A 27,264-nucleotide genomic window follows, 5' to 3' on the forward strand; every position below is an offset into this window, starting at 1 on the left:
AGGGTCCTGCTCGAGCTAAAATCCCCATCTCCCTGGGGGCCGGGCTGTGCCTCAGAGCTCTCCCAGCCCTCGCTCTGGGGCCCTTCCCGCGGACCCATCCACTCCTGCCCTCAGGGGCCCCTCCTGTCTGCCCCCTCGCCCCCACCCTTGGGCCTCAGAAAGCTCCTTCATTTTCTCCTTGGGTCAGAAGGAAATGTGCAGATGGCCAGGCCCACAGCCCCTACTGCGGTGGAATTCTCCAGAGCATCAGGTCTTGTTTTCTTTCCCAAAGGAGCTCTGATCTTATCTGGACATCAGGCTTATCTTGCGAGTCACTGTAGTGCACTGGGCTTTTTGTGCAACGTGATATTGTGGAGACGCCCTGCCCTGCCCCGACGGCTGCCTGCAGCTCTGGGGAGAGTGGAAGGGGCGAGTGGGGGGCCGGCCCTGGGGGCTGGGCTGAGAGCCACACTCTCCTAGGCTGGGGGTGGTGTAGCATCCCCGGGGCTCCCGCCCGGCCCTCACCCTGCGGGTGTCCCCGAGGCTCCAGCTGTCCCTGTGCCCACAGCACAGGACTGCTGGGGTCGCCTTCCAAGTGCGCTCCCTTTTCCCGCCATTCATTCCCACCCAGTCCCCGCAGGGACGTCCGTGCACACACGCGCCAGGCTGTGCCCCTTTGGCTTCCACCTCCTGGAGATAAAAATCCACGTCTCTGGTATTCAGAGCCAGCCACCCTCCCAGAGTAGCTCCCACTGACGCAGTCGTGCTGGGCTCGGCGCTACCACCCTGCTAAGTACATGTTCAGACCATCATGCCTGTGTTTTCTTTTCTCCTCTCCCACCTTCAAAAGTTCTGACTTCCTGTTGTGTGTTGACCTGTTTCTCTTTCCCCAAATGCATATGTGGAAGTCCTAACCCCCAGGACCTCAGAACGGGACCCTATTTGGGCACAGGGCTTTGAAGAGGCGATCAAGTCCAGATGAGATCAGGCCCTAATGCAATGACTGGCGTCCTTCTAAGAAGAGGCGATGTGGCCACAGACGTGCACGGAGGGCGATGTGAAGGGACACGGAGGAGGCCGTGGACCAGCCAAGGCGGGAGGCCTCAGAAGGAGCCACGTGTCCATCAAGGTGTGGACACCTCGGTCTCCGACGTCGGGCCTCCAGGACGAGGAGAAAATGAATTTCTGTTGTTTAAGCCGCACCGTGCAGTACTTCGTCACGGCAGCCCCGGCGAACCCACACACCTTGTGTTTCCCGCGGCCTAAGACTCAAAAGCAAACGCCTCACCACCCCCTGTGCCTCCTGGTGATCTGGTTCCTCTGCTCCCCTCTTCCCTCATCTCCTGGGTGCCCCCTCTTGATGCAGCCCCATACTCTGTCTCCTGTCCGTGTCCCTTTTCAGAGCCCTGCTCATGACCCCTGTACCGAAAACCCCTTTCCCACCTCTCTGCAGGGCTGTGTTGCTTCATCCAGATCCCCGCCCCAAGAGGCCTGCCCAGACCGCCTGTTTAGGTTACATTGCCCCCCTGCCCCCCCCCCCCCGCCCCATATTCTTTCTCAGAGCACCGTGAACTTTTCCTTCAGCGCGTCCTTAGTTAGTAACGTTATATGCATTTATCTGTCACCTGCCTTCATCAGGCCGGGGACTGTTCATCTGGGTGTATGTTCCTTATCCAGCGCGGCGTCCAGTGTGTAATCATGCTTACTAAATATTTGTTGAGTAAATCTTCATCTTGCCAAAAATCTCTATCCGGGCCTCGGGGTCCAGCCAAAATCCTACTTTCTTCCTTAAGTGAGCCTTTCGATCCCCCAAGTCCAAACCAAGGTCTTGGTTTGTCTCTGTAGCGTGTCCCTTGTGTCACGGTGATCACCACTGCATGCGTGTGTGTGTGTGTGTGTGTGTGCGTGTGTGTCGCATGTGGGGCGCCCACCACTGCCCCACATCCTCCCACGCTGGCCTGCACGCTGTGGATCTCTACATCGCCCACGGCAGAGGCTGGCACACGGCCCAGAGCCCGGAGGCCTCAGTAGATGCGCGTGGACCCAAATAGATCACAGAGAGGCACCAACGGTGGAGGAGGAAGTAACCGGGCCGTTTTCAGGGATGAAAAGTGCGCCCCTGCCCTCCAAGCCCCCGAAGAGGATGACAAACATTGCTTTTGCCAGGGGAGGTGCGGGGGCAAAGCTCAGCTGTGGGTTGCAGCCACTGGCGAAGTTCTGGGGCGAGGAGGGGTGGGGGCAGTGCAGTGGTCTGGAGCCCCAAACCCTAGAGCAGCCCAGACTCTCTCCTGGCCAGCTGTGGGCTGCTGGGGCAGCCGGGCATCGGCCAGGCATCGCCAGCTCTTCTCTAGGGGGGGACCCAGCAGGCAGGGGAGGGGGGCCCAAGCTTAGGGGCCAGCTCACCGCAGGGCCAGTCCTCGTCCTCCCCGGGCTGCTGGGAAGGCCTGGCCAGCCTGGGCTGGCTGAGCTCTGTCTTTGGGGGGCCCGGACAATGGGGAGCGAGGAGGAGCCCCCTCCCCGCCGCCCTGGGGACATAAAGCAGGCCTTTCACTGGGTTGGTCTGGCTGCCTCGGGGCGTCTTGGCACCGGCAAGGGCGTCGGGAGGGGAGGGGCGGGCCGGGAGTGTGCAGGGGGTGGGGCAGGACTCGCAGGGAGCTGCCCCCGGGCCACCGGGCAGGCTCCCCAGCTGTGGGATGAGCTCATGCAGGGAAACCGGAACGAGTTGGGCTGGGGGATGGGCGGCAGGGGAGCGAGACCGCGGCTCCCGAGCAAGTTTTCGCGGGGAGCGAGGACGGGCATCGCCCCCACCCCGCCCCCACCCCCACCCCGCCCCGCGCCCCCTTGCAGGCCTGAAATCCTCAGGCCCCGCCCGAGCCCTCCAGACCCCCGGGCCCCCGACTCGCGGAGGTGCGCCCAGCTTAGCGCCCCGGGCAGAGCGGCCCCCGCCCCCCTTCCCTCCCCTCCCCTCCCCTCGCCCCCGGGGCTCGCCCCTCCCCCCGGAGTCGGGCAGGCGGTGTAGACCGCGGAGGAGCCCGCGTGCCGGCGGCGGCCCCGGGGACCCCAGCCCGAGGGGGGAGGCAGGGTGGGGGATGGGGTGGGGGATGGGGTGGGCCCGGGGGCAGGAGGCCTGGGAGCAGCTCCGGCGCTGCTGGGGCCGTCGTGGGGGAGGGGGGAGCGGCGGGGCCGCCCGGTCAATTTTGAGGATGGATCGTACAAGTAACTCTTGCATCGTCCTTCCGGCACCCTCCCCTGCCCCACGCACCCCTCCCTCCTGCAGCCCGACTGTGTCTTAGGGTAGGGGTGGGGCGTGCCGAGCCCAATCACCGCCCCCCCCCCCATTCTTCACCATGGGCGTGAGCGCACACACCCTTCTCCCGGGATGGGGATGGGGATGGGGGGGGAGATGGGGACGAGGATGGGGATGGGGTGGGGAAGGGGATGGGGTGGGGATGGGGTGGGGATACAAATGGGGATGGGTTGGAGATGGGGATGGGGTGGGGATGGGGTGGAGATGGGGATGGGGAAGGGAATGGGGAAGGGGTGGGGAAGGAGATGGGGTTGGGGTGGGAAAGGGGATGCAGATGGGGATGGGGTGGAAATGGGGATGGGGTGGGGTGGAGATGCGGATGGGGAAGGGGATGGGAATAGGGATAGGGTGGGGATGGGGTGGGGATGAGGATTGGGTGGGGATGGGGATAGGGATAGGGTGGGGATGGGGTGGGGATGAGGATTGGGTGGGGATGGGGATAGGGATAGGGTGGGGATTGATAGGGGATAGGGATAGGGTGGGGATGGAGATGGGGATGGGATAGGGATGAGATGGGGATGGAGATGGGGATGGGGTTGGGATGGGGATGGGGTGGGGATGGGGACGCGGGGGGCGGGGGAGGCTGCCGCGAAGGGCGCTCCTGCACCTCCGCCTCGACCCCAGGATTGCAAGTTCAAAGCCGCCACCACCCTGATGAGCTCCCGAGAGTGCCGTGACTCGGGGAGCCGCGTCCTTCCCCGGTTACCTTCTCCCAGACAGTATTGCAATTTGCAAACGTGGGAGAGGCGTGTGCGCGCGTGTGAGTGTGAGTGCGTGTGCGTCCGTGTCCCCGTGTGTCTGTGCGCGCCCGTGTGCACGGGGAGGGGGGGCGCGCGTATTAACGGGCGATCTTGGAAACGGAAGCGAGAGGACTGAACTTAAAAGAAACTGGTCCCTCGTAAAACCAACGGGGATAAACAACCGCTCCGCTGTGCTCTGCGGCTCGTCTGGGGGCGGAGGTGGCGCCGGAGAGGACCCCCCCCCCTCCCGGCAGCGCCTCCTCGGCTGCGCCTCCACCCCCGGCGTTTGGAGCGGCGGGGAAGCGGCTCCGGAGTGATTAATCCGGGGATAATTCACCCCCCCGCCCCCCGGCGCGAACCCCGCGAAGCGGGATTGGAGCGAGTCATTTCCGAGAGCGCGGCGCGCCTCTCCCCGGCCGGCGGACACTTGGTTCATTCCAGCCGCAGCAGCTCGGGGCTCCCGCGGACCCGGGCTCCGCTCCCGAGCACCGACGCTCCCCAGCTCTCCTGACCTCCTTTCTCCTCGGCGGCGAGCGGAGCCTCCCCCGCGCCCCGGCCGCGCCATGCCGCGCTCGCGGGCTCGGGAGCTGGGGCGCTGCGGCGGCCGCCCCGCGGGGATGTGGGCGCCCCCGCCGCCGCCCCCGCCGCCGCCGCTGCTGCTGCTGCTGGGCTGGGGGCTGCTCGGCGCCTCGGCCGCCGCGGGTGAGTCCCCGCCGCGCCCCGCCCGCGCCCCCCGCGCGCCTCCGCCCGCGCCCCCCGCGCCCTCGCCGCCCCCCCTGCCCCAGCCGCAACTTGGCCGGATCCGGGCACCGCGGGGGCCTGCGAGACACGCGGCCCTGCCCGCGGCCGGGGGCGCTGGGACCGTGGCTCCGGCCACCCCCCCCCCGCGTGTGCCAGGCTTTTCCGCGGTAAACTTTCCTGGAGCCCCCCCTCCCCCGCCGCCTCCCATTCGGGGGGCGCCCGGCCTGGGGGCGCAGAGCCGCGGCGCACCCCCACCCCCCGTGTCCGCGGCGGCGGGGTCGGCCCTCCGTGCCCGCGCCCATCTGCTCGCGGAGGGAGCCCGCGCCCCGGCCCCTCCCCGCGCGCCCCCTCCGCAGGGCGCGGGGCCCGAAGGGGGGGTCAAGGGGGGCGCGCGCCCTGCTGGGGGGCCATGGGGGACGCACGGCCTCGGGGATGGGGGGCGCACGGCCTGCGGAGGGTCCGGGGGGCGCACGCCCTGGGGGGGTCAGGAGCGTGCGCCCTGCCGGGAGTCAAGGGGGGCGCGCGCCCTGGGGTGGCCAGGGGGACGCACGCCCTTCTGGGGAGTCAGGGGGGCGCACGCCCTGCTAGGGGGTCTGGGGGGCGCACGGCCTGTGGGGAGTCAGGGGGGCGCACGCCCTGCTAGGGGGGCTGGGGGGCGCACGGCCTGCGAGGAGTCAGGGGAGCGCACGCCCTGGGGTGGCCAGGGGGGCGCACGCCCTGCTGGGGGGTCAGGGGGGCGCACAGCCTGCGGGGGGCCAGGGGATTGTGTGCCCTGGGGGTGCCAGGGAGGCGCACGACCTGGAGGGGGTCAGGGGGACGCGCGCCCTGCGGGGGTCGGTTGGGGGGGCGGGGGGGCGGGGGCCTGGCGCCCTTTCCAGCGCCCTGCTGCAGCCGGTGCGGCGGGACCTGTCCCCAGACCGAGCCGGGAGGGGGGCGCCCCGGAACTTGGTGGCGAGCGGCTGCAGCCCGCGGGCCAGGACGCGGGGACCCAGGCCGGGTGGGGGCCGCTGGCCGCGCCGGTGCCCTTCCTCGCTCCCGCGGCGCCCCTCTCAAGCTCAGCCCAGCCGCCGCCTGGAAAGTTCCGCCGCCCGGGTGGGGACGGGTCCAACAGGCGACGCCTGGGGCTGCATTTCCCTTCCACCGGGAGGCTGACACTGGGGGGGGGGGGGCGGGGGAGAAAATCCCAAACACCTGCTGCCAGGCCTGGACTCCGGGCTGGATCCGTGGAGGGGGTGGTTATGTTTTGTATTTTTTTGTTTTTTAAACCACCCACTGGAGCTCTGGAGGCTTGGCCTCTGCCACTACACACCCCCGGGCGCCCTTCTTGGAAAGCGCACCCCTTCCCCGGAGCCTGGCCGCCCTCTGTGGGTGCCAGCCTGCTGTGAGCGGAGCCCCGCAGACCTGGGCCGGCTCCCTGGCGGGGACGTGGGTGCTGCCGAGCGGGGAGGGCGCCCCAGCCAGCCTCCGTTCCCATCCCGACTTGACAGGACTTTCTTGGTTCTCCTAAGAGTCATAGCCGCCGACACCCAGAGAGGGGCGCCCGCGGCTCGCTGGCCTCGGAGCTGTGGCCTCGCGCACACCCACACCCACTGGGTGGCTGCGCTGCTCGCCACCAGTCGCAGGTCACCCAGACTTGCCGCCCCGGGTGGTGGGGGGATGGCAGGTGGGACGGGACCGTCAGGGCTCCCCCCCCCCCTCGTCCAGGTGTGGCCCGTGCTCTGGCTCAGCCCATACAGACCGGACGCGCTGTGACCCAGCTGTTTTTCAGGTAGATCTGTCCCTCTGTCCCCTGGGCACGTCATGCCCCCGGGGAATGAAAAAGACCGGCTCACCGGAGCTTGCACACTGCTGGGCGGAGCTGGAATCCTGCCCTGTAGACGTCCACTGGCCTCCAGCTCTGTGGTCAGTGGAGCAGTTGGCTGCGGTGGTGGGGGGGAGCCGTGAATGGCGTGGGGGAGGGGGTGCGGGATCCCCGGCAGGCCGGCTCGGCTTCCAGGGCTTGGCCTTTTAAGCCTTTCCCGCATTCCGCTTGGCCTTGCAAGTGGCAGAGGTTTGGAAATGGACTTGGTGACAGATGATCGCGGGGTTCAGCACTCTAGACAGAGACACGTTCATTTTGTGTTCTCTTTACACGGTCGACTTTAAAAGACGCTCAGGGCTGCGCTGTCTCCCCTCCTTGGACCAGTGATGACCGAATAAGAGGAAGAAGGGATGGGGAAGGGAGAGCCTCCTCACCGCCCTTTCCCTGGGACCCCAACCCTTCCCTGTGGGCCCCGCCTCCCACCTGCCCCTGGCTCTGGCCTCCACAGACACCTCCCATCAGTCACCTCCTCTACTAACGGTGACTCAGTCTGTCTCCCTCCTTCTGGGTCCCCTTGGCCACAAACAGCCTCCTCTTCACTCTAAAACCAGCCGAACGGCCTTGACCCACTGCCCCGTCTGTTTGCCTTTACAAGCTTCTTCCAAAGGGCCCTCCGCTCACTTGCTCCTGGTGGCTCCCTGCAGGCGGCCTTCTGTCCCCAGGACTGGATCTCTCTAGGAAGGATCCCTAGGGACCGTCCTGATTGTCGAGTTCGTGTCTACCTTCCTCTCCCTCTCTGCGACTTGGAGCCACTTGGGGTTGCCCCTTTCCCAAAGTCTCCCTCGGGCCTCGGGATGCTGTGCTTTGCTGGTTTCTCTCCTACCTCTTGGCTGTTCCTTCCCAGCCTCTGGTAGTAGCACTTCTTCCCCTCCTGCAAGCGTCTCCTGCAGCCTCCTATTCCTCGTGGCTTTCCTCACTTCCTGTCACCACTTAGTGGGTGAGCTCATCCGGGCCCATCCCTTCCACCACCACACTCTGAAGCTTCCAGACAGATGTCTCCTGCCAAGACGCTTCTCCTGATATATCTATTGGCTTCCCTAGACAGCCCGTATATCCAGCGGATTCTTGGATATCTTCACCTAGATGGTTCCCTTCCAAAGCAAACTCATTAGCTCCTTTCCTGAGCTCCAGTATTCCCCGTGTAGGCTGGTGGTTCCCCCAGTTACCCAGCCCAGAAGCCTTCACGTCGCGCCTTCAACGCTTCCCTGTCCGGGGGCCGTCCAGCGCGTGCCCTCCGTGGTTATGACACATCGCCACTCTTCTCGGGGTTCAGAGGCACGGGCGGCACTGGTATGCCTCCCGCGTGCTTACTGGGTAATGCAAAATTAAAAGCAATATCAACCTGTAGATATAAGGAATTTCAGCAAAGTTCTGATGTTTCCTGTGCTAACCACGTCATTGCTTTTTTTTTTTAAGAAATCAAATACCAAATTATGACTTGTTTTTAATTCTCCCTGCTTTGCTTGCTCCCGAAGTGCTTGTTTCTAGAAGTCTCTTGCAGACCGGAGCACTGACCGTACCCGGGGTTCCATTACGGGACTAATTGGATTATATTTAAGGGATTTATTTCTTTGCCTCACGTGCTGAACTGTGAGCTTCCTGAAGACGGGGACAGTGCGACTGTATGTCTCCAGGTATCCCCAGCACCCGGCTCAGGGCCTAGCATAGAATTAGGCCCTGATGGTTGGTTGTTAAATCGGCGAATGGTTTTTAAACGTATATATTTTATTCTTGGGTGGTTTTCCAGGTGCCGATAAGGCCGAATGAAGAGTTTAGCAGTCAGGACAGCCAGAGGCAACAAACACGCCTGGTCCTCGGTTGCTCCCCCCCAGAAGTAAATGTCACAGATGGGTGGGATGTCTCCTCAGCTTTCAGAACCGATGCACAAGCCCCTAGATACAGCTCTTCCCCACGCCCCCAAAGGAAAGGTATTTAAGCGCCTGGTGTATGATTTGAATTTTCATTTGCAATCGAGCTGCAAGCGTATGGTTTTCAAGAAAGAAGCTGACCAACGCTGACGGTGTTGGCCATGTCTCGGGCTGGCAGGTGAGGCTGGAATCATGTGCGAGGGGACGGGAGAACCAGATCGCGGGCTCTTAGATGGCAGGATATGGGTTTGTCCAGAAGAGTGCAGCAGGTGGCTTGGGCAGCACCACCTTGACGCGTGCACGTGACCCGCTTCCGCCTCCTCATCGTTTTCCTGCCATCAGGGTTGAGGGAGTCGGACTGCCCAGCAGAGCCAGATGTTCCTTGTGGAGAACTGGTCCATCTGCAGACGCCTCCGAGGCTCCGGTTCCTCGCTTGGACAAGGGGCAAGTCATTCCTGTGTCGGGGGAAGGACTAGAATCGGAGCCGCACCCGACGGCCCAGCCGCCGTGCCCTTGTAGTGGGAGCTGGGGCTGCAGCAAGACCCCTGAGCGTAGAGGACTCGTACCCCAGGTGCCCCCGAGGCACCCAGGGGAGTGACACGAATGGCCGGTGGGGTCACTGAGTCCCCACCATGTGCCGGCACCTTCCCAAGCCCTTGGTCCTATTAACCATTATCTCCATTTTGTACGGGAAGAACTAGGCTCTGGGAAGCTACATAAGTGGACACACAAGTCGATGGCCAAGGCAGGGCTGAGCCAGTTTGTCCAACTCCAAATCCTTTACTCATAACCGCCCTGTTGTCTGACTTCTAAGGGGACCCGGCTGGTGTCACGCCCTGGGAATCCTCTGCCCAGGCTGCCTGCCCTCCCCGCCCCCGGGCTGCTCCCCCTCCAAGTGATGCTGTGCTGCTGTTGGTCCTCGAGCCCCGGACCCCAGACTTCAGCGCCTCGAGCGACCGTGCTCCTTGCATCCTCGCTCTGCTGGTCCCAAACACCCGTCCCGACCTCCCGACCGAGTGCCCCAGTGGGCTCTCCTGCCAGTCCCCTGAGCTGCTGCAAGAGACTTTTCTCTCTGTTCTTCCCTTTGAAAGTTCACCCCTAAGTACCTGGCCTAACCCCATCAACCCCGTCACTCCCCTTTGGACAGGGGGAAAGGGGGAGGGTCTTCTTGCCCCCCCACCCCTGCAGGTTGCACAACGCCTCCCTGGGGAGTGGCCCCTTGAGAGCCGGGTATGGCCTCCCAACCTCTCCCCGAGCCTGCCGCGGAGATGTTCCACAGCAACGGGGAAACATCTGGGTGAACCTGAACGTGGGGGGTTATTCCAGAGTCCTTGGGTTCACCGGCTTCGACCAGAAGACCCTGGCTCTCCCGTGGCCCCACAGAAAGCCCAGGGTAGTAGGCTCTGCAAAAATGTGCAGTTTTCTCAGCTTGAAAACGGTGATGAGGTTCTTCGAGCTCCTTCCGGGCTCTTGGAAGTTAAGGGAGACAAGGGCGACTCATTGGGTTTCTTTCCGGGCTCTTGAGAGCTCGGTTCCCTGGACTGTCTTTGCATAGGCCCCCTTTAAAGATGACATCCTGGCCTTTTCCCTCCGCTCCCACTCGCCTACACTTTTAACTGTTAGATGTTTGGGGGAGATCCTTTGGCTTTTCCCAGGTGGCTTCAGGTCGCCTGAAGAATGGTCTCACCCTGTGTGCGACCACGGATGAGAGCTTTGACAAAGCAGGGCACGGGAGGGAGGGAACATAAGGGAAGACCATGGCTTGGGATTGGAGAAATGGAATCGTTTGAGATGGACTCAGAATAAGTAGGAAGGAGTGAGCTGGGGTAGGATCAGGAGCCTCTGGGGGTATTGGGATGGGATAGATCAATGGATTGGGGTGGTGGAATGGAAGGGAATAGGGTTGAGTGAAATACAATGGTTGGGGTGGGATTGAGAGGGTGGGAGATAGAGTGTTCCGGGGGATCGACTGGTGAGATGGGGTGGGAATGAGTCAGAATGGATTGAGGTGGAATGGGGTGGGACGGGATGGGTGGAGTTTGGGTTGGGTGAAATGGGAAAGTTGGGGTTTGGTGGAGAGGGGGTGAATGTGTGCTGGTGGGATGGGGTGAGGTGGGGCGGAGTTGGAACGTATTGGGACAGTTTGAGTTGGGTGGATGCATGGGATACTGGGACATGCGAGGTTTACAGGCAATCATGGCAGGAGCCCCGTGCAGCCCAGTGCGAGAGGAGGGCACCGCGTCCTCCCTAAAGTGGGCGGGGTGGCTGTACCCACAACAGACGACCTCCTCAGTGGCGCAGGGCTTCATCTCCGCGGCACCCCTCTTCTGGGGCGTCTCCCCACTGGGAACTGCCTTTTACTCCCCACCTACTTTGTTTCTGTAAAACGTCAGGACGTTTATAAACTGAACCGATGTCTATGAGGATGCCCATCCTACTCTTGAAAGTCTTGACTATAAGGAACTTCTATGATGCCAGAAATAAGGTATGTATGGTCAAATTACTGACAGCACCAAGATAACCCTTAGGAATTCATTTGAGCATCTCCCCTGGGGTCTGGAGCCAAGCACAGGGGCCCCGCATCGCACAATTAGCCAATTTCTAATTTATACTCAATTAAGTGCAATTATAATCCAGGGACCTCAAAACTCGATGTGTCCACCTTCTGGGTTCTCAGGCTGGAAATCACCTAAATTCCATTACGAAGCAGCCACATCTATTGAATGGAAGCGAGTGAATGTGACGGATTCGGGTTGAAAGGGAGGGAGAGGAGACCTTGGAAAGGCTCCCGGGGGCGTCCGTGGGATGCGCAGGTGTGGGAGGGCGGACTCAGCCGCGGGCAGGGGGGCTGCTGGGTGCCCCCGCTCTCGCCTACACCTGCTGACCCTCGCCAGCTCCTCCCCGCGGCTTCTGGGATGGGGGTTGAGCGTGGAGAGAGGCCGAGAGATTGGGTGAGGCTTGTGTGGGCTTCCGGCACGTTCCTTGGCAATGGGAAGGAGGTGAGACTGTGGGATGATTCATTTTCAGTCCCGGAGAAAGAGTCCCAAGCCTGAAAACAGCCCCTCCTGGCAGGGCCCTTGTCATCCGAGCAGCCCCAGGCGGGCTGACCCCGGAGGGACAGGGATGTTCCCCTGTGTGATGCGGGCCTTGACGTCTGGCGTGGGGGGTAGGTGACGAGTCGCCTCTGCAACCTCCGTGAGCGTGAGCATTTCCTCTTCCTTACCTGTCGCATCCTGTTGCCCACCGGGGCTACGTCCTGCTGGACTCGGAAGCTTTTGAGTGAACAAAACAAACGACAAGGGCCCGGAGATTCCAGGGCGGGCCACCAGGCTCAGCTCCGTGCAGCGGGAGGCCCTGTGCGGTGGCCCGGCTGGCTCGGCTCTCCAGGGGCGCAGAGCCCGCTGTCCCTGGAGGCCACCCGCGTCCGGAGGGGGTGCGTGGAGAAGGCTGGGTTTGCTGGGCGGCCCGGCCTCTTTGGTCACCGTCCGATGGCCTGCGTGGCTGCTCAGGGGAAGTCGGCAGGGAGGGCACGAGCGGTCGAGCGGTCGTCCTGAGACCGCCTGTTGGTTGCCCAGGCCTCTCCCTCACTAGCACATTCATCCGGGGGACAAGCTCTGCATTGAGGCCTTTTAACTCTAGCGAGATGAACATTCCTTCTGTTCCAGGGCCCCCGGGACTCACGTCTCCTCTGACATTTTGTTCCAGGGAACACGGAAAGAGGAAAATGTTAGAGACGGAGCTTTCCCGAGTCACGTGGAAAAACACAGGTGTTTTTAATTTGGTGCCGCCGCCTTCTTTTTTTTTTTAAGTTTAAATTCAACCTGCCAATATTTTATTGGCCTTTTTGTTTGCTTTGAGCTCAGGTGCACAGCATTGAATTGATCCCACCCCTCAGACCACGATACCCTGGGCTCCTCGGTCGGTGCAAGGCTCCTCTCTGGTTTCATTTTACATGTTTTTGTCCCCTTCATCTACAGTCCCAAAGCATGACTGCATCCCTCCGTCCGCGCCCACTCTGCCGAAGCTGATAGACGTCCTAAAAATGCCCGGATCCTTATAATACTTATAGGGCTGTTTGTGCGTGTGATTCACTTTTTATTTACATAGATGATGGGGAGCTACACGTTTCGTGCAGTTTCTTCCTGACTCAACGCTGCATTTGAAAGATCTGGCCCCGCTTCTGTTTGTCTGGTTTGTGGTTTCTCGCAACCGTGCTGCCCAGAGTGTCGCATCCATCACATTCCAGGGAATCCTGCCCCCCACCCCCACCCCCGGGGAGAGACTCCTGGCGCGGCTCCAGCTCCTGGCCACACGTGAAACTCTGAAGAACACCCTCATTCATGCTTTTTGGGGCCCCGCCTGAGAGTGAGAGGGGGCTCACCTAAAAGGGGGAATTAGGATCCTTAAGTTAATAGGTTAATTTTCTGTGTTCTGCTGTGGTGTTTTCCCGAAAGGCAGAGTCAGGGCCCAGGTCCCCCAAGAGCGTACGAGGGTTTCCGTCTCCCCATGTCATCACCAGTACCTGGTATTATCCATCTTTCTAATCTTTGCCATTCTGGTGAGATTCAAGTGCCATCTCATTGTTTTCATTTGCATTTCTCTGATTCCTGGTCAGTTGGGGGGGGGGTCCTTTATATGCTTGTTAGGAGTCTGAGCTTCTCTCTTTGCAAATCTTCTATTATCCTTTGCCTGCCTTTAAATAGGGCTGCTTGTGTTGATTTAGGACCACTTCCGGTCAGCCTGCAGAAGCTCTCTCTACAGCCCAGGTATTATTACCTGCTGTCGACTTTAGAGCTTACAAGTAACTTCTCCCAGTCTTTCATCCATCTGTGTTGTTTATGGTGTTTTTCTTTGGACGGAAACACTTCAGGTTATTTGGTCGGATCTATCAGTGGTTTTTTTTGTTTGTTTGTTTTTAAAGATTTATTTATTTATTTATGATAGAGAGAGAGAGAGAGGCAGAGACACAGGCGGAGGGAGAAGCAGGCTCCATGCAGGGAGCCCGACTCAGGACTCGATCCCGGGACTCCAGGATCGCGCCCTGGGCCAAAGGCAGGCGCCAAACCCCTGAGCCACCCAGGGATCCCCGGACCTATCAGTGTTTTGCGGAAAGGCAGACGTTGAGACACGTGTCGACGCTGGTGAGCCGGGGCAATGCCGGTTCCCAGGCCCCCCCGCCAGGTCCACGTGCTCGTAGGACCTGCTCTCTGTATGGAGGGCTCTGAGCATTTCCAGAGCCTTTCTGTCCATACGAGGCTCCTGGATCTTGCAAAAGGTCCATTTTCTGGCTCAAAGCCTTGTGCTTTCTGAAGGTGTCAGCTAAAGTAGGATTTACTGAATGCCTTCCACACTTAGAGGGTGTGAGGGTTTCCTGGGCGCTTCAGCAAGGCGCTAGAGGGTCTGCTGCACCCGAGCTCTTGGATGCTCTGGGCACGTAGGCAAACTTCACGAATGAGCCTACAAAAGAGAGGCTACGACAAACATGCTCATAGCCACATTTATTCAGTTTCCAAAAAGTGGAAGCAACCCAAGGGTCCGTCAGCAGATGAGTGGATAAACCGGTTGTGGTATAGACTCACTCAGTGGAATATTATTCAGCCTCAAAAAGCAAGGAAATTGCAGGACACCTGGGTGGCTCAGTGGTTAAGCACCTGCCTTCAGCCCAGGGTGTGACCCCGGGGTCCCGGGATCGAGTCCCGCTTCGGGCTCCCTGCATGGAGCCTGCTTCTCCCTCTGCCTGTGTCTCTGCCTCTCTCTCTGGGTCTCTCATGAATAAATAAATAAAATATTAAAAAAAAAAGCAAGGAGATTGTACTCACTGCAGCATGAATGGCCCTTAAAGACATTACACGAAGTGAAGTCAGCCCGTCACAGAAGGACCAATACTGCAGGATTCCACTTGGACGAGGTACAGAGTTAGTCTGTAGAGACGGAATGTCGGAGGGGGGTTGTGGGGGCCGAGGGGGCCGGGAGAGTGTTTAGTGGGTACGGAGTTTCGGGTTTGGGAGATGAGGGGTCCTGGAGGAGGTGCAGGGACGCCACCCAGCTGTGCCCCCAAGGGGGTCAACATGGTAACTGCTCTGCTACATGCATTTTGCCAGAGGTAGACAAAACACTTGGGCCGGGAGGGCTCCTGGAGAAGGGAGGGCTCCTGGAGCAGGTCGTGCAGGGTGGAGGGCAAGGAGCAGGTGAAGAGGCTCCGGGGAGGCACGGCCCCGGGCGCCCCGAGAGCTCTTGGCGGAGGGGAGCAAGGCAGGGAGTCTGAAAGAGGTTCCGCGTGTCCCCCCCATGCCCATTTCCCACCTTCCCGGAGGCCGGGAGTCCCTGAACCCTGGGCTGCTAATCCCGCCTCCGTGACAGCAGCACCTCATGTTCACTCACACATCCGCTGGCCGTTTCACTCCCGCGGCCTCCCCCTCTCCCCCGGGGGTGAGCGCAGGCCCCTGGGTGCCCTGGATCTGGGGCAGGCGGCCGGGGAGGCGGGGGCCTGTGCAGAGGCTGCAAGCAGCCAGTTGCGTGGGGCCCTGGTTTGCCTTCCGCTCCAGCGGCACCACTATCTGCGTCCTTTTGGGAACTCTGGGCCCCAGGGGGAGAGCTGGGTGTCCTCTCCCTAAACCTGGTGCTCCTGGAAGTCAGCGGTTTGCTGTTGAGGACGGTGGAGGGAGGTGGGGCTCCTGGCCCAGACCTCATGGCTGGTCTGATTCGGGCCTGATGGGGCAGCAGGTTTAGTCCCTGCAGAGAGTCCCGGGCCCTCCCTCCCTCCCCGGGTCCTCTGTGCTAGAGCCGCAGGTGCAGCCTGCACCCCTACGAGTTCCGATGATGATGATGATGATGATGATGATGATGATGCATGTGAGGTCCCTCTGCAAACTTCTCAGGCAAACAGCTCCCCAGGTCTTAGGCCTTCAACCACCCAGGCCTGCTCACCTTGCTATGCCCCGGCTCTTGAGGGGCCTCCGGGATCCAGCAGAGGAAGCCAGGAACTGAGGCTGTTATAGGAATTCTGGCCCTTAGCCCCAAGGTCCTTGGTCCCACTGCACTGAGGGATGAAGGGGTGACCCAATGAAGAGTGGTGGGCAGCTGTGAGAGATCCCGAGAGTAAGCGGGGCCCCGATGGGGTTGCCCTCGGGGTTTCTAAGTGCAGGGGTTTTTGTGAGCTCTTTGGCAGAACTATCCTGAGTGTGCCTGGCCCCCCACCCTCCCCCCCACCCGTGCCCGGGCTGCTAAGATGTGCCAGTCAGGGCTTTGGGCCGGCACCTGTCTGCCCACTGGGTCATCATTCATGTGTTGATGGTCTTTTGGGCTGATGTTTGGACACTAAGGCCCTCTGCTGAGCTAGGGCCGCCCCCCAACCCCCGGCCCCCCCGCCAGGACGGTGAGAGGGCTGGGACCTGGATTCCTTGGCCCCACTCTGGGCCCTTCCTCCAGAAGCCTGGCCTCCCCCCTGGGCCCTGACCCCACCCACTGATCCTGCCTTAGCCTGCCTAAGGCGCCAAGAGGGACCCGTGTTTTATGGGTAATTGTTTTGTCTCGGGATGTTTTGCAAAGGTCACTTTTGCAGGAGCTGCAGGAAAGAATGCTAGTGCGGATTTGTCTTAGCTGCCGGGTTCGCCTCCTGGTTGGGGGACTCTGGCCCCCACTGCCTGAGCGCTTGTCCATCGAGTCCCAGGGCTGCTCCCAGCCCCGCCCCCACAAGTAGCCGGGTTCCTGCTGTGGGATTAGAGGAGGCAGGAAGCCCTGCAGCAGGCATTTCCCTCCCCAAACTGCTCAACCCACTGAACAAAGGGCCGGTGGGTGAGGGTTGGCCTGGGCCTGGAGCTCCTGAGCCGAGCAGCCTTCTCCTCCCCCCCCACCCCGGTTTGTCAGGTGAGAAGCCAGAGCGCTCAGGGGAGGCTTATCCTCCACTCCCTCTGTGTACTAATTCCCATTATTCCAGATTTAATACTCACCAAAGGGCAGACGCAAAGCGCCGAGATGCCATTTTGCTCAGGCCTTGGGGGGAGGCCGCTGGCAGTTCAGGGAGCAGGGCTGTGGGCAGGTCATGGGTGGGGGCAGCGCCCGGGGCGGGGGCTGGGGCTCGGGTGCAGTCACGGCGGGCTTCTGGAGGAAGCGCTGAGTGGGGCCACACAGTCCAGGTCCCAGCCCTCTTGGCTTCCTGGCTGGGGCAGGACTCCGTCCTCAGGGAGGCGGCCCCGGCTCAGCCGAGCGACTCTCGGAGCCTCCGCCATCCCCGTGAGGGGCCCGAAACTCAGCAGGGAGACCGAGGCCAAGGGCCAGTAAACAAAGACTCTGGGAGGCCCGGGGTGGCGTTCGTTTGTGGGGTGGGGACCATTAAATCAGCCCTGGGAGGAGACTGGCTCATGATCAGGGGAGCCTGGGAGGCAGCAGGCCCTTGGTGTCCCGGGTGTGGTCCAAGGGCCGGCCAGGAAGCTTCTGAGATGTGCAGCCCTTAGGCCTCGCCGTCCACCTACGGAATCGGGAGCACCTTTTAATGAGATCCAGGTGATTCCTGAGCCTGAGACGCTGAGAAGCTCTAGGGGACACACTTTCTCAGCGCGGACTTTGGAGGAAGTCCAGCACCGCAGCCCTGGCGCTCCTCGGGCCTCGGTGCCTTTGCATTCGGAAGAGGAGGCAAAGCCTGACCCCCGGGGATGCCTGCACGGGCCTTCATCTGCGAAAGGGGCCTGGCTCTGGGCACACAGCCCTTCTGCCCCTGTGCCCCCCGAAGTCCACGCCCCACAGGCCCCGTTTGGGTTGCTTTACTGGCCCTCCAGTGCCCCCAGCCCTGAGGGCAGCGCCTGGAGCACCGCAGACACTCAGTCCACATTTGTCCAGCGACCGAATGCGCATCGCGTGCTTATCAGAAAAAAACTAAACACTCTGGAAACTACTTTCTATTATTTTTTTTAAAAGGTTTTTATTTATGTATTTGACGGAGAATGGGCAGTGGGGAGGGGCAGAGAGAGAGAGTAGACTCTTGCTGAGCGGGCAGCCCGACGCGGGGCTCGATCCCAGGACCCCTGGATGGTGGTTGGAGCCGAGGGCAGACGCTTCACCGACTGAGCCCCCGGGCGCCCCTGGAAGTGGCTTTTGCAGCAGCAAAGACGCAGCGAGGTCTTCTTTTCCGGGTTGCGTTGCTGCGTCGGCCTAGGCAGATCCTCCAGGTGAAGGGCCGCGGGGAGGCTGCGGCCAGGCGCGGTGGCCGTTGTTGACGCGGGGCAGGGGGACGGCCTGTCTGCATCAGCCTGCGTCGCAGGAAGGTTGTGTCGTTGGTAGAATTGAATGGTTTCAGGGACATCTGGGCGGCTCAGTGGGTGAGCACCTGCCTTGGGCCCAGGGCGTGACCCCGGGGTTCCTCTGCCTGTGTCTCTGCCTCTCTCACGAATAAATAAATAAAATCTTAAAAAAAAAAAAAGAATTAAATAGTTTTGAGAAGTGTTCACCGTTAACGCTTTGTAGTAAAAAATGAACTGCAGGGTGGTAGGATCAGGGTCGGCTAGGGTGGTGGGGACCTGCTGTGTGTCTGACACCCTCAGCGTCCCCGGGCCTCAGCCTGGGGCCCCGGAAATTCACCTGACCCACCTTACTCCGGCCCTTCCTCTCCGTCCCACACCTGCTGCCTGGGCCACTCAGTGCACGCCCAGGGGTGGGGGGTGGGGGGGATCCGTCCCGGGCTCTGTGCCCCTTTGAACCATCTACTCCATCCGGAGTCACTGTCACCGCTGGGGCCGCCTGGCCCATACACTGTCCTGAGCAGCCGTGTTTCCCCCTTGTCTTCGAAGGAAACCTCATGGCCGACTTCGGGGGGAGCGCCCCCGGCCCCGCGCGCCTGTCCTCGGCCTTCCTGCTCCCCACGGGCCCCTAAACGCGCTTTGCTTTCACCTTAAGCGTCTAAACTACACCCTTCCCTGGCTCTTCACCCCGAGGGCTGTCACCGTCTCCCACGGGGAGGGTGTCTGCTGGCCCGTTTCTCGGCGCCTGTCACCTGGCTCCCACCCGCCCCGCTCGGGCCCAGCGCGTCAGCCCACGGCGCCCCTCGGCCTCCTCCTCCCCAGGTCTCGGTGTCCGTCAGGCGCAGCTGCCCTGACCCTCCGTCTGTGCCTCCCCTGTTCGGCAGCTGACGCCCACCAGGACCCCCTCCCTGCCTGAGGTGGCTCCCATGCCCTCTGCCCACAGCCCTCTCCCGCCCATTCCGCATCTCCTCCTCCTGTGCTGCCGCGCACACTCTACCCAGGGGTGGTGGGCCCTGCCTCGCACACGCGGGAATCCAGACCCAGCAGCACGCACCTGCGCCTACGGGCCCGCCCCTCCCCGCCCCCCAGCAGCCCTGCATGCCCGTCAGCCCCTGCTCCTGGGCGTCCCGCCACTGCAAACGGCCACGCTCCCCGTGGACCGTCCTAAGCTGGACATCCAGGGATCACCTTAGGTTCTCCCCGCACGGTCCGATCTTGTGGATTCCGCCTCCCATGGGGCTCACGGGCCGCCCGCGGGACAAGGCCAGTGTGACCTCACTGAGGGCGACCGACGAGTTGCGGCCCAGGCGTGCTTGGCATGTGTCTGGCCTGGGCCGTTTCCACAGGGGACAGGCGCTGCTCCCGTTAGGTCTCTGCGATCCTGACAGTAGCTCCCAGACCCTCTCGGGGCTGCCTTTGAAGAGCCGTGGGGGTCCGGGAAGCCCCGGCGGGGAGCACCCACCTTGTCTGGGTCCCGTTCTACGTGCTCCCCCCCATGCCTCCCGTTCAAGCTTGCAACGAAGTGCGCGGAAGACAGGAGGGGTCAAAGGGAGAAACGGGGGTGTCAGCCTCGCGACCAGGACGCTGGGGGGACGAGGTGGCTTCGGGAATGTGGCTGCTGATGGGCGAGGTCTGCTGGCCTGTGGAAGGCTCCAGGGGACAGGAGATGCCAGCCAGCCTTGGAAGCTCCTCCAAGCCCCTGTCCAGATGCAGAGACGTTATTGAGACATTGGTCCTCTGGGCTGCTTATCTCTGTGACACATTTAAATAAGAAAATAAATTGCTCATTTCTCTTTTCCCTTCCCTGTCCCCTGGAAGAGTAAATGGAGAATGAGCTTCATCCAGGTGAATTGTCAGGAAACGGGGCTGCTGTTTAACATGCCTCCGCTCTGGGGTCAGTACCACTTCTCCTTGGTTGACTCCTTGATAGGAAGTGATGTCAGGTGACGGCCGGCACCACACGTTCGCTCTGCAGACGAAGGCTCAGAACTGGGTGGAAGAGGAGCACGTGCGGGTGAGAGAGGAAGACGGTGGCGGTGCCAAGACCCTTCCCTTCTTTCCTCCTCCTCCTGCCTTCCGCCCCTTCCTTCCTTCCTCGCAGACACTCAACCATCTACACGTCCGTTCACCCCGGTTGTACTGAGTCCGTACTTTGTGCTGCGCCCTGTGTGGGGTTCTGGGGTTTAGCTGTGTCTCCCCACTTCCACACCTAAGCTTCCATTCTTCCTAATGCATCATCCTCGGGGTGATCTTTTATTTTACTTTTTTTTTTAAAGATAGATTTATTTATTTATTTATTTATTTATTTATTTATTTATTTAGAGCAGGGGTGAGGTGGGGGGGAGAGAATCTCAAGCAGACTCTGCTCTGAGCAGGGAGCCTGATGTGGGGCTCGATCTCCCGACCCTGAGATCATGAGCTGAGCTGAAATCAGGAGCCGGATGCTCACCCGACGGAGCCACCCAGGTGTGCCCAGGGTGATCATTTATTTTATTTTATTTTATTTTATTTTATTTTATTTTATTTTATTTATTTATTTATTTTTTAAAGATTTTATTTATTCATCAGAGAGAGAGAGAGAGAGAGAGGCAGAGACACAGGAGGAGGGAGAAGCAGGCTCCATGCAGGGAGCCTGACGCGGGACTCGATCCCGGGACTCCAGGATCACGCGCTGGGCTGAAGGCGGCGCTCAACCGCGGAGCCACCCAGGTTCCCCTAGGGTGGTCTTTTAAATGTCAGGTGGTGACTGTCACCGTGGAGTTTGGCCGGGCGCTGGGGTGGGGTGATGGGTGCACACAGGTGGGGCGGGAGCCCAGCCTGGGGGCGTCAGGGAGGACGTCTGCGCGAACCTGGAAGGTGGAGCCCGCAGGCGGGGGGCGATCGGCGTGGGGAAGTCAGAGAAGAGCAAAACAGGGCTCTTTCTCTGGTCGCTGTCGGTGGGACCGGCCCAGGAGGCTACCTCCCTAGGGGGAATGAGCATCGCCTGGGTGGGACGCCTGTCCTGTTCCCATCCTGACGCCGTGGGGCTGTACCCGGGCCCCGTGACGCAGGACTCAGCCGGGTTGTTCCCATTTTACAAATGGAAACTGAGGTTTGAAGGGATGGAACAAATTGCCCGGAGCTCACACACCAGGCAAGTGTTAGAGCTGGGCCACCGCCCATGTGGGGCTTGTGCAGCCCCATCCGTGTGGCGCACGGAGTGAAGATGGGTCCACACCAACCCCCATCACAGGCTGTTCCCGTGATCGTGGCGATGACAATATCACCTTCGTGGGTGAAGCTCCTGCCATGAGCCCTGTGCCAGGTGTTCACAGGTGCCAGGTGTTGTGAGTCTCACAGTAGGTTTGCAGGACGGACGGCGTTGTGGTCCCCACTTTGCAGACAGCAGACCCATCCCCGGGAATGGCTCGAGGTCACACACGCCTGGCAGTCGGGCCAGCTCAGGACTGGGCCAGGGCTGCGTGACCCCAGAGCTCGTGCAGGTGAGCAGAACCCTACTCGTTTCCTCTTCTGTCGTTTTGCAAGCAAATAGGGAGAGGGGGCCGCCCTCATCGGGTTGCTCCTGCATCTCCTCCCACCCGTTGCAGGCTTTGGTTTCCTGGTCTGTGTCGAGGGGCCAGTGGTCCCTGCCGGTCTCGACTGGGCACGACCTGGTGACATGCTCCCCCTGGGCTTGAAGGGCCAGTTTCAGGGGGCGAGGGAGGCACCTGCTGCTGAGCTCAGGGCTCCTGCCTCCCGAGGCCTGGCGGGTGTTCGTGCCTGACCCGGCCCTTGGGATCCGTGCTCTCTTAGACGTGCACGACCGTCAGGATCGTGAGAGGATAAGAGCCTCTTGGAGGCCGAGGGGGTGGCCAGGACGGGCCCTGCCTCTTACCCCAGAGGCCACGCAGCCCAAGGGAGGCGTAGCAGTGGCTCGGGGATGTGCTGACCCATGCTCAAGGAACACCGGGGGCCTGGTCACATGGCCTGGTGAGGGGGGACAGCCGCCCCCTCCCGCAGAGCTCGCCGGCCGGGGGCACCTGTGGACACAGGCACATGCACACACGGTGCAAGGGATGCCGGAAACCTGGCGGTCACCCTGGACCCGCTTCCCCTTTCTCTCCCTCTGCATCAAGCCGGGGGCAGCCCTGTTGGCTGTGCCTTCACCCTACGTGCCGATCCAGCCCCTCCTGCACCGCGGCAGGGCCCTGGGGTGGGGCTCGCGCACCCTCCGTGCTTTCCCTCCCTCCGCTCTTGCCTCCCGGGGGCCTGGAAGGGCCCAGAGCCCTCCCGCAGCTCCGCTGGCTTCGCGCATCCCCATCCCCGTCCCGGGGCTTTCCAAGCCCCCCAGACCTGGAGGGGGCTCCAGGGCGACCTGGGCCACGCCGGCGGCTGTGCTCGCGGAGAGTGTCGGGCTCCTGAGCTGGAGGGCTGCAGCCACAGCCCGGTGCCTGCGTCCACCTGCCCGGAGTCCCTTCCCCGCCGACGACCCGCACCTGCTGGCGTCGGGCTGCTCCGCGGCTCCTTTCCCCTGAGCCGTTTCTCCTGTGTCTCCCGCTGCAGCGGCGGAGGCCGTATCCTCACGGAAGGGGGACACTGTGCACGTTCAGTGCACGTGTGAAGGGGGCAGGGGCTGGGGGCTGACATGGAGCGGCAGCTGTAGTCCCGGGAGTCCTCTCGGAGGAGGTGGCGTGTGGGGGCTGTGGGGGCAGCAGGCAGCTCTCAGGGGAGGGGGAGGGAGCCCGGGCCGAGCCCCCATACCTCAGGGGGGCTGCGCTGTGGGGGGGTGGGTGCATGGGGGGGCATCCTGCATGGTGCAGGGCCCTGGACAGGAGCCGGGTGAGAGGCCACCCCGTGAAGGGGCCGTGAGCCTGGGCCGGGGAGCCACCCGCCCTGAGGGGATGGGGGACCTGCAAGCCACTCTATGGGCTGGCCATGCCGTCCCCCCGGGACACAGGGAGCAGCACGGGGCAGCCTCGGGGTGGGGACACAGGCCCTGCCCCCCCGGCAGCCCGTGCAGACACTGAATCTCTCCCCTGGCCTCGGTGCCCATCCCGACAGCGAGAACAATAGTCCCTGATTCCCGAGCTCTTTGTGGCACTGCGGTGAGATGATGCACAGCAAGCACTCACCTAGGCCTGGCTGGTACTCGGCTCGGTTGCCAAGGCAACAAGAGGCCTGCCGAATCCAAGGGGATCAGGAACGTCGACAGAACCTTGTTCTCTAAGCTCTCGGGGCCACGGGCGTTCTCCAGACGTGCCCTGGGCGCCCGCTGCTGAGGGGCCGAGCGTTTGCTCGGAAACCCTGCCCTCCGGGTCCTCAGAGGGCCACGCTCCCTCCTGCCTCTGGGCCTTTGCATGTGCTGAGTCCTCCGTCGGGAATGTTCCTGCCCCTCCCCGCCCCCTGGCACCACCACACAAACCGAGACTCGTCCGTCGTCTGCCACAAGGTTCGAGGTTCATGGCTTCCCCCCAGGACCCCTGGTCTGGGTCGTTCTCATAGATTTGTGTTCCTTGCTCTCGGGGAGCTTGTCTCAGGTGACAAGTGTACGTCAGTTACACGTGGTTCAGAGTCACTAGTGGGTTATTGGTCTCCGTCGTGGACCGTAAGCCTCAGCAGGGCGGGCGCTGTGTGGTCTTTGGGCCGCAGACGGTCCCCAGCCAGTGGCGGTGCTCAGTCGCTGCAAAGAGTGACTCAGGATATGCAGAAAGTACGTGCGCAGCCGTCGCGACCTTGCCATCCCCTGCACCGTCCCAGACTCCCAGACGGGGCTAATGAGACTGAGGGAGGCCCTGCTCGCGAACCGCGCGGCCTTAGGAAGGATGCCAGTTCTCCTTAAATTTACAACAACAACAGAAACGATAATAAATAACACATACTCAGGGCCCCAGTCGCTCCGCTAAGTACTCTGCAGACATTACTTCATTTAATTGAAACGTCATTATTATTGAGTGAGAAAAGCAAGATGCTGAGGAGTTGTGTATAATATGATCCAATTTAAAAAAGATAAACAATGTCAAACCCCCACTATATATGTAAATGTGTATTTGGGAGCGTGTAGGTTTATGTTTGTATATGGTTTTTACGAGCGAGGATAAAAATATGGAAGGATGTGGATGAGATTGTTGATGTGGGTTATCCAGGGGTGTGCGCTGGCTGGTGGGTGGTGTGAGTAGGTGAGGGTGGCACCCGAGGGAGAGAGAGCCAAGTGAGTGAAGAAAAAAGAGAAGTAAGAAGCCAAGTGGCACTAAAAACCCAATATGCATAATAAGATCATACTTAGGTATTCACGCCAGGTTATATAGGAATTTACATGTAAAAGGAAATACAAACATTGTTCCAGAGCAAACGTCTACCTGGCGGCGGGGGCGGCAGGGGCGCCGGGTGATGGGCGCTTCCGCGACTGCCTGTAGGGGCGTCAGTTGTTGCAGGCCTTCTGGAAAGCAGCTTGGCAATATACCCTCAACAGCCTTACAAATAGTCGTATATTTGGACTCTGCATTCCACTTCAAAGAGCTTTACCCTGAAGAAATAAGCAGAATTGCCGTCAAGCATTCCTGCGGAAGACGCGTAGTGTGGTTTACAGTAGAGGGAAAATGGAAATAAATAGCCCAAAAGGAGAGAGGGAACAGAGTTACAGCACAGAACGAGCGGCAGTAGTTAGAGCGTCATGGCCACCCTGTAGACGGGGCACTCTTAGGGTCTCGGGAGCCCTCTTAGGGCCTCGGGAGTGCTCTTAGGGCCTTGGGAGGACTCAGGATCTTAGGAGGACTCTTAGGGTCTCGGGAGCACTTTTAAGGTCCCAGGAGCACTCTTAGGGCCTTGGGAGGACTCCGGATCTCGGGAGGACTCTTAGGGTCTCCGGAGGACTCTTCAGGCCTCAGGAGCACTATTAGGGTCTCCAAAGCACTGTTAGGGCCTCAAGAGTCTCGGAAGCACTGTTAGGGTCTTGGGAGTGCTCTTAGGGTCTTGGGAGGACTCTTATGGTCTCAGGAGTGCTCTTAGGGCCTCAAGAGCGCTCTTAGGGTCTCCGGAGGGGTCTTAGGGCCTCAGGAGTGCTCTTAGGGCCTCGGGAGCACTATTAGGGTCTCAGAAGCACTGTTAGGGCCTCAAGAGCACTGTTAGGGTCTCAGAAGCACTGTTAGGGTCTTGGGAGCACTCTTAGGTCTCAGGAGGACTCTTAGGGCCTTGGGAACGCCCTTAGGGCCTCAGGAGCACTGTTAGGGCCTTGAGAGCGCTGTTAGGACCTCAAGAGCACTGTTAGGGTCTCGGGAGCGCTCTTAGGATCTCGGGAGCACTCTTAGGGCCTCGGGAGCACTTTTACGGTCTCCGTCTTATGGAGAGAGGGGGAGAGGGTGGAGAAAGTGAAGCAGGTTGGCCAGTACCGTGGCACATAAGTGGTGAGCAGGATTTGAACCCCTATGGATTGGCCAGGCCGGAAGGATTCCCACCATGTGGGGGGCGCCTGGGCGGCTCCATCCGTCAGGTATCTGACTCTCAATTTCAGCCCAGGTCAAGGTCTCAGAGTCGTGGGATCGGCCCTGCTTCGGGCACTGTACTCAGCAGGGAAGATGCTGGAGATTCTCTTTACGTCTCCCTCCCTCCGTCATCCCCCACAACCTCCCAGTAAATAAGTCAGTCTTTCAAGGATCCCTGCCTTATGGAGAGGATTAGGAACAGGGCGACCATCAGGAAATGGTATTGCTCGTTCTCCAAACCCTTGCGACCCCGGTGTGGGACCTGCTGCATCGTAGCGTGTGGAAGGGTCCCTAGAAAACTCACCAACGTGACTTCACTCTCTTTTTTGTGAAGTAAGACACGGAGAGCCTGTGGCCGGCACCCACCACCCAGTGAGCCCCCACTGTATACCGGACCTTATCCTTCCCGTCATCATTTTTTATCAGTTACAGAAGCAGGTGGGAAAATACGTCTTTCTCTTGCTTATCTTTCTTTTTTTCTTTCTTTCTTTATTATTAGTATTTTTTTCTTGCTTATCTTTCTTGATTTCTTCGTTCCGGGTTGGCTTGGAGATTGCCCTCTTGCTGGCAACTTGTGGGAATGAAAGGAGCGGAGTCTTTGGAGTCAGATCTGGGTTGACTTCTGACCCCGCCTCTTCGCGGCTGTGTGGCTTCAGACAAATGACTTGGCTTCGCTGAGCTTCCGATTCCCCTCCTCCCAGACTCCCTAACTCGGAGAACTGCAGTGGGAATGAAATGAGGTGTCAAATAGAAAATGCCTAACATAGTTCCTGCCCCGTAGTCGGTGTCTAGTAGACGCTCCCAACTAGAAGACACGTTCTGTGGTGGCAGCCTCGCTGAGTGGCACCAGATTGTGAGCGGCTTGAGGCCAGGGTGGACCAGCCAGAGGCCATAACAGATGTAATGTTGGCGCTTCAGCCCAGGCTGGAGTTCAGCGTGGCTGGAGGCGTTGTAAGGAAAGGAGCGTGTGTTGCTCAAGCCCAGGATGGTGCTAGGAGTTACAGGCAAGTTCTGAGTTGGTGTTTTTGCTCTTGGTACCTAGAAGTCACAGCTGATGAGAGACCAGTGGGGGAGCCTGGGCATGAAAGACAAAGGAGGGATGTGAAGTTTGGAGAAAGACTCACGTTGAGAGTGATCAGATAGGTCCTGGGTGCAAAGAGCTTAGTAGGCCTTGGGAACGTAGAGGGGTTTTCAATCGCTTTTTTTTTTTTTTTTCTTGTAAAGTCACTGGATGTTGGCTGCTTCTGTCTCTTCACCTCCAGAGGCATACCCAGGTCCACGCTATGGGGTGGGATGAAGAGGCACAGTTGGTGACTGGAAGCATGGATGGATAAATGAATGGATGAGTAGGGTGGATAGGTAGTAGACGATGGAAGGGTGGATGAGTGGGTGGGTAGTTAGATGGTATTAGGGGATGAGTAGACTGTTGTATAGGGCGGCTGGATGAATGCATGGGTGGTTAGGATGGAAGGATGGGGTTGATAGGCTGTTAAGATGGGAGGATAGGTGGGATAGATAGGATGGGGGAAGGAACTGGATGTGTCCATGGAACGATGAGTGGAGGAATGAATGGACAGATGGACGTATTGGCTTCATAGATTATACAGAGGAAATGGGATGGTTGAATGAGAGGATGGAGGGAATGGACGATGAGTAGGTTCGTTGGATGGGTAGATTTAAGAGTGTTTGAGTAGATAAATGGATAGAAGAAAGGATCCAAGAATTCATAGATGGAAGGATGATTGGATAATGGATGGATCAAGGTTTTCATAAGTTACTGTTCAAGCAAACCCATTTGGGGGCTGGCTGGTCAAAAGTGGAAATAAAAGCTGAATGAGAGTGTAAAATGTATTGGCCTCCTTAGAGGGGATAGGAGCCTGAACTGCTCTTCATCGTTCTCTTATCAATTCCTGTGATGCAGACACCAACGTAGACCACGCACATACCTGTGTGAAAATAAACTGTGTCTTTTCTAAAATGCACAGACATGGTCTTTATTGACTCTGACATGCAAATATGAGATAAGTCCACACTGGCATTTACACACACACGCAATTTGTGATGGAGATGGGCTGTTT

At 60.2% G+C, this 27,264-nt stretch overlaps 1 protein-coding gene and 1 long non-coding RNA gene across 5 annotated transcripts in view; both read left to right on the forward strand.

Moving 5' to 3' along the window:
• LOC112642435 (uncharacterized) overlaps positions 1-1,694 on the forward strand; it is an 11,329-nt gene extending 9,635 nt beyond the window's left edge. For all 4 annotated transcript variants that reach the window (XR_004805264.2, XR_003125247.3, XR_004805265.2 and 1 more), the window contains one exon: positions 888-1,694. This is a non-coding gene — a long non-coding RNA (uncharacterized LOC112642435). The remainder of the gene's footprint in view (positions 1-887) is intronic.
• Positions 1,695-4,459: 2,765 nt separating this feature from the next.
• Positions 4,460-27,264, forward strand: part of CSMD2 (CUB and Sushi multiple domains 2) — a 489,398-nt gene continuing 466,593 nt past the window's right edge. The window contains exon 1 of the mRNA XM_049094020.1: positions 4,460-4,728. Within this exon, the coding sequence (XP_048949977.1) occupies positions 4,590-4,728 (139 nt within the window). The 5' untranslated portion in view covers positions 4,460-4,589. The remainder of the gene's footprint in view (positions 4,729-27,264) is intronic.

This window comes from Canis lupus, chromosome 15 (genome assembly GCF_003254725.2).
Source record: "Canis lupus dingo isolate Sandy chromosome 15, ASM325472v2, whole genome shotgun sequence".
In the NCBI taxonomy this organism is placed as follows: Eukaryota; Metazoa; Chordata; class Mammalia; order Carnivora; family Canidae; genus Canis; species Canis lupus.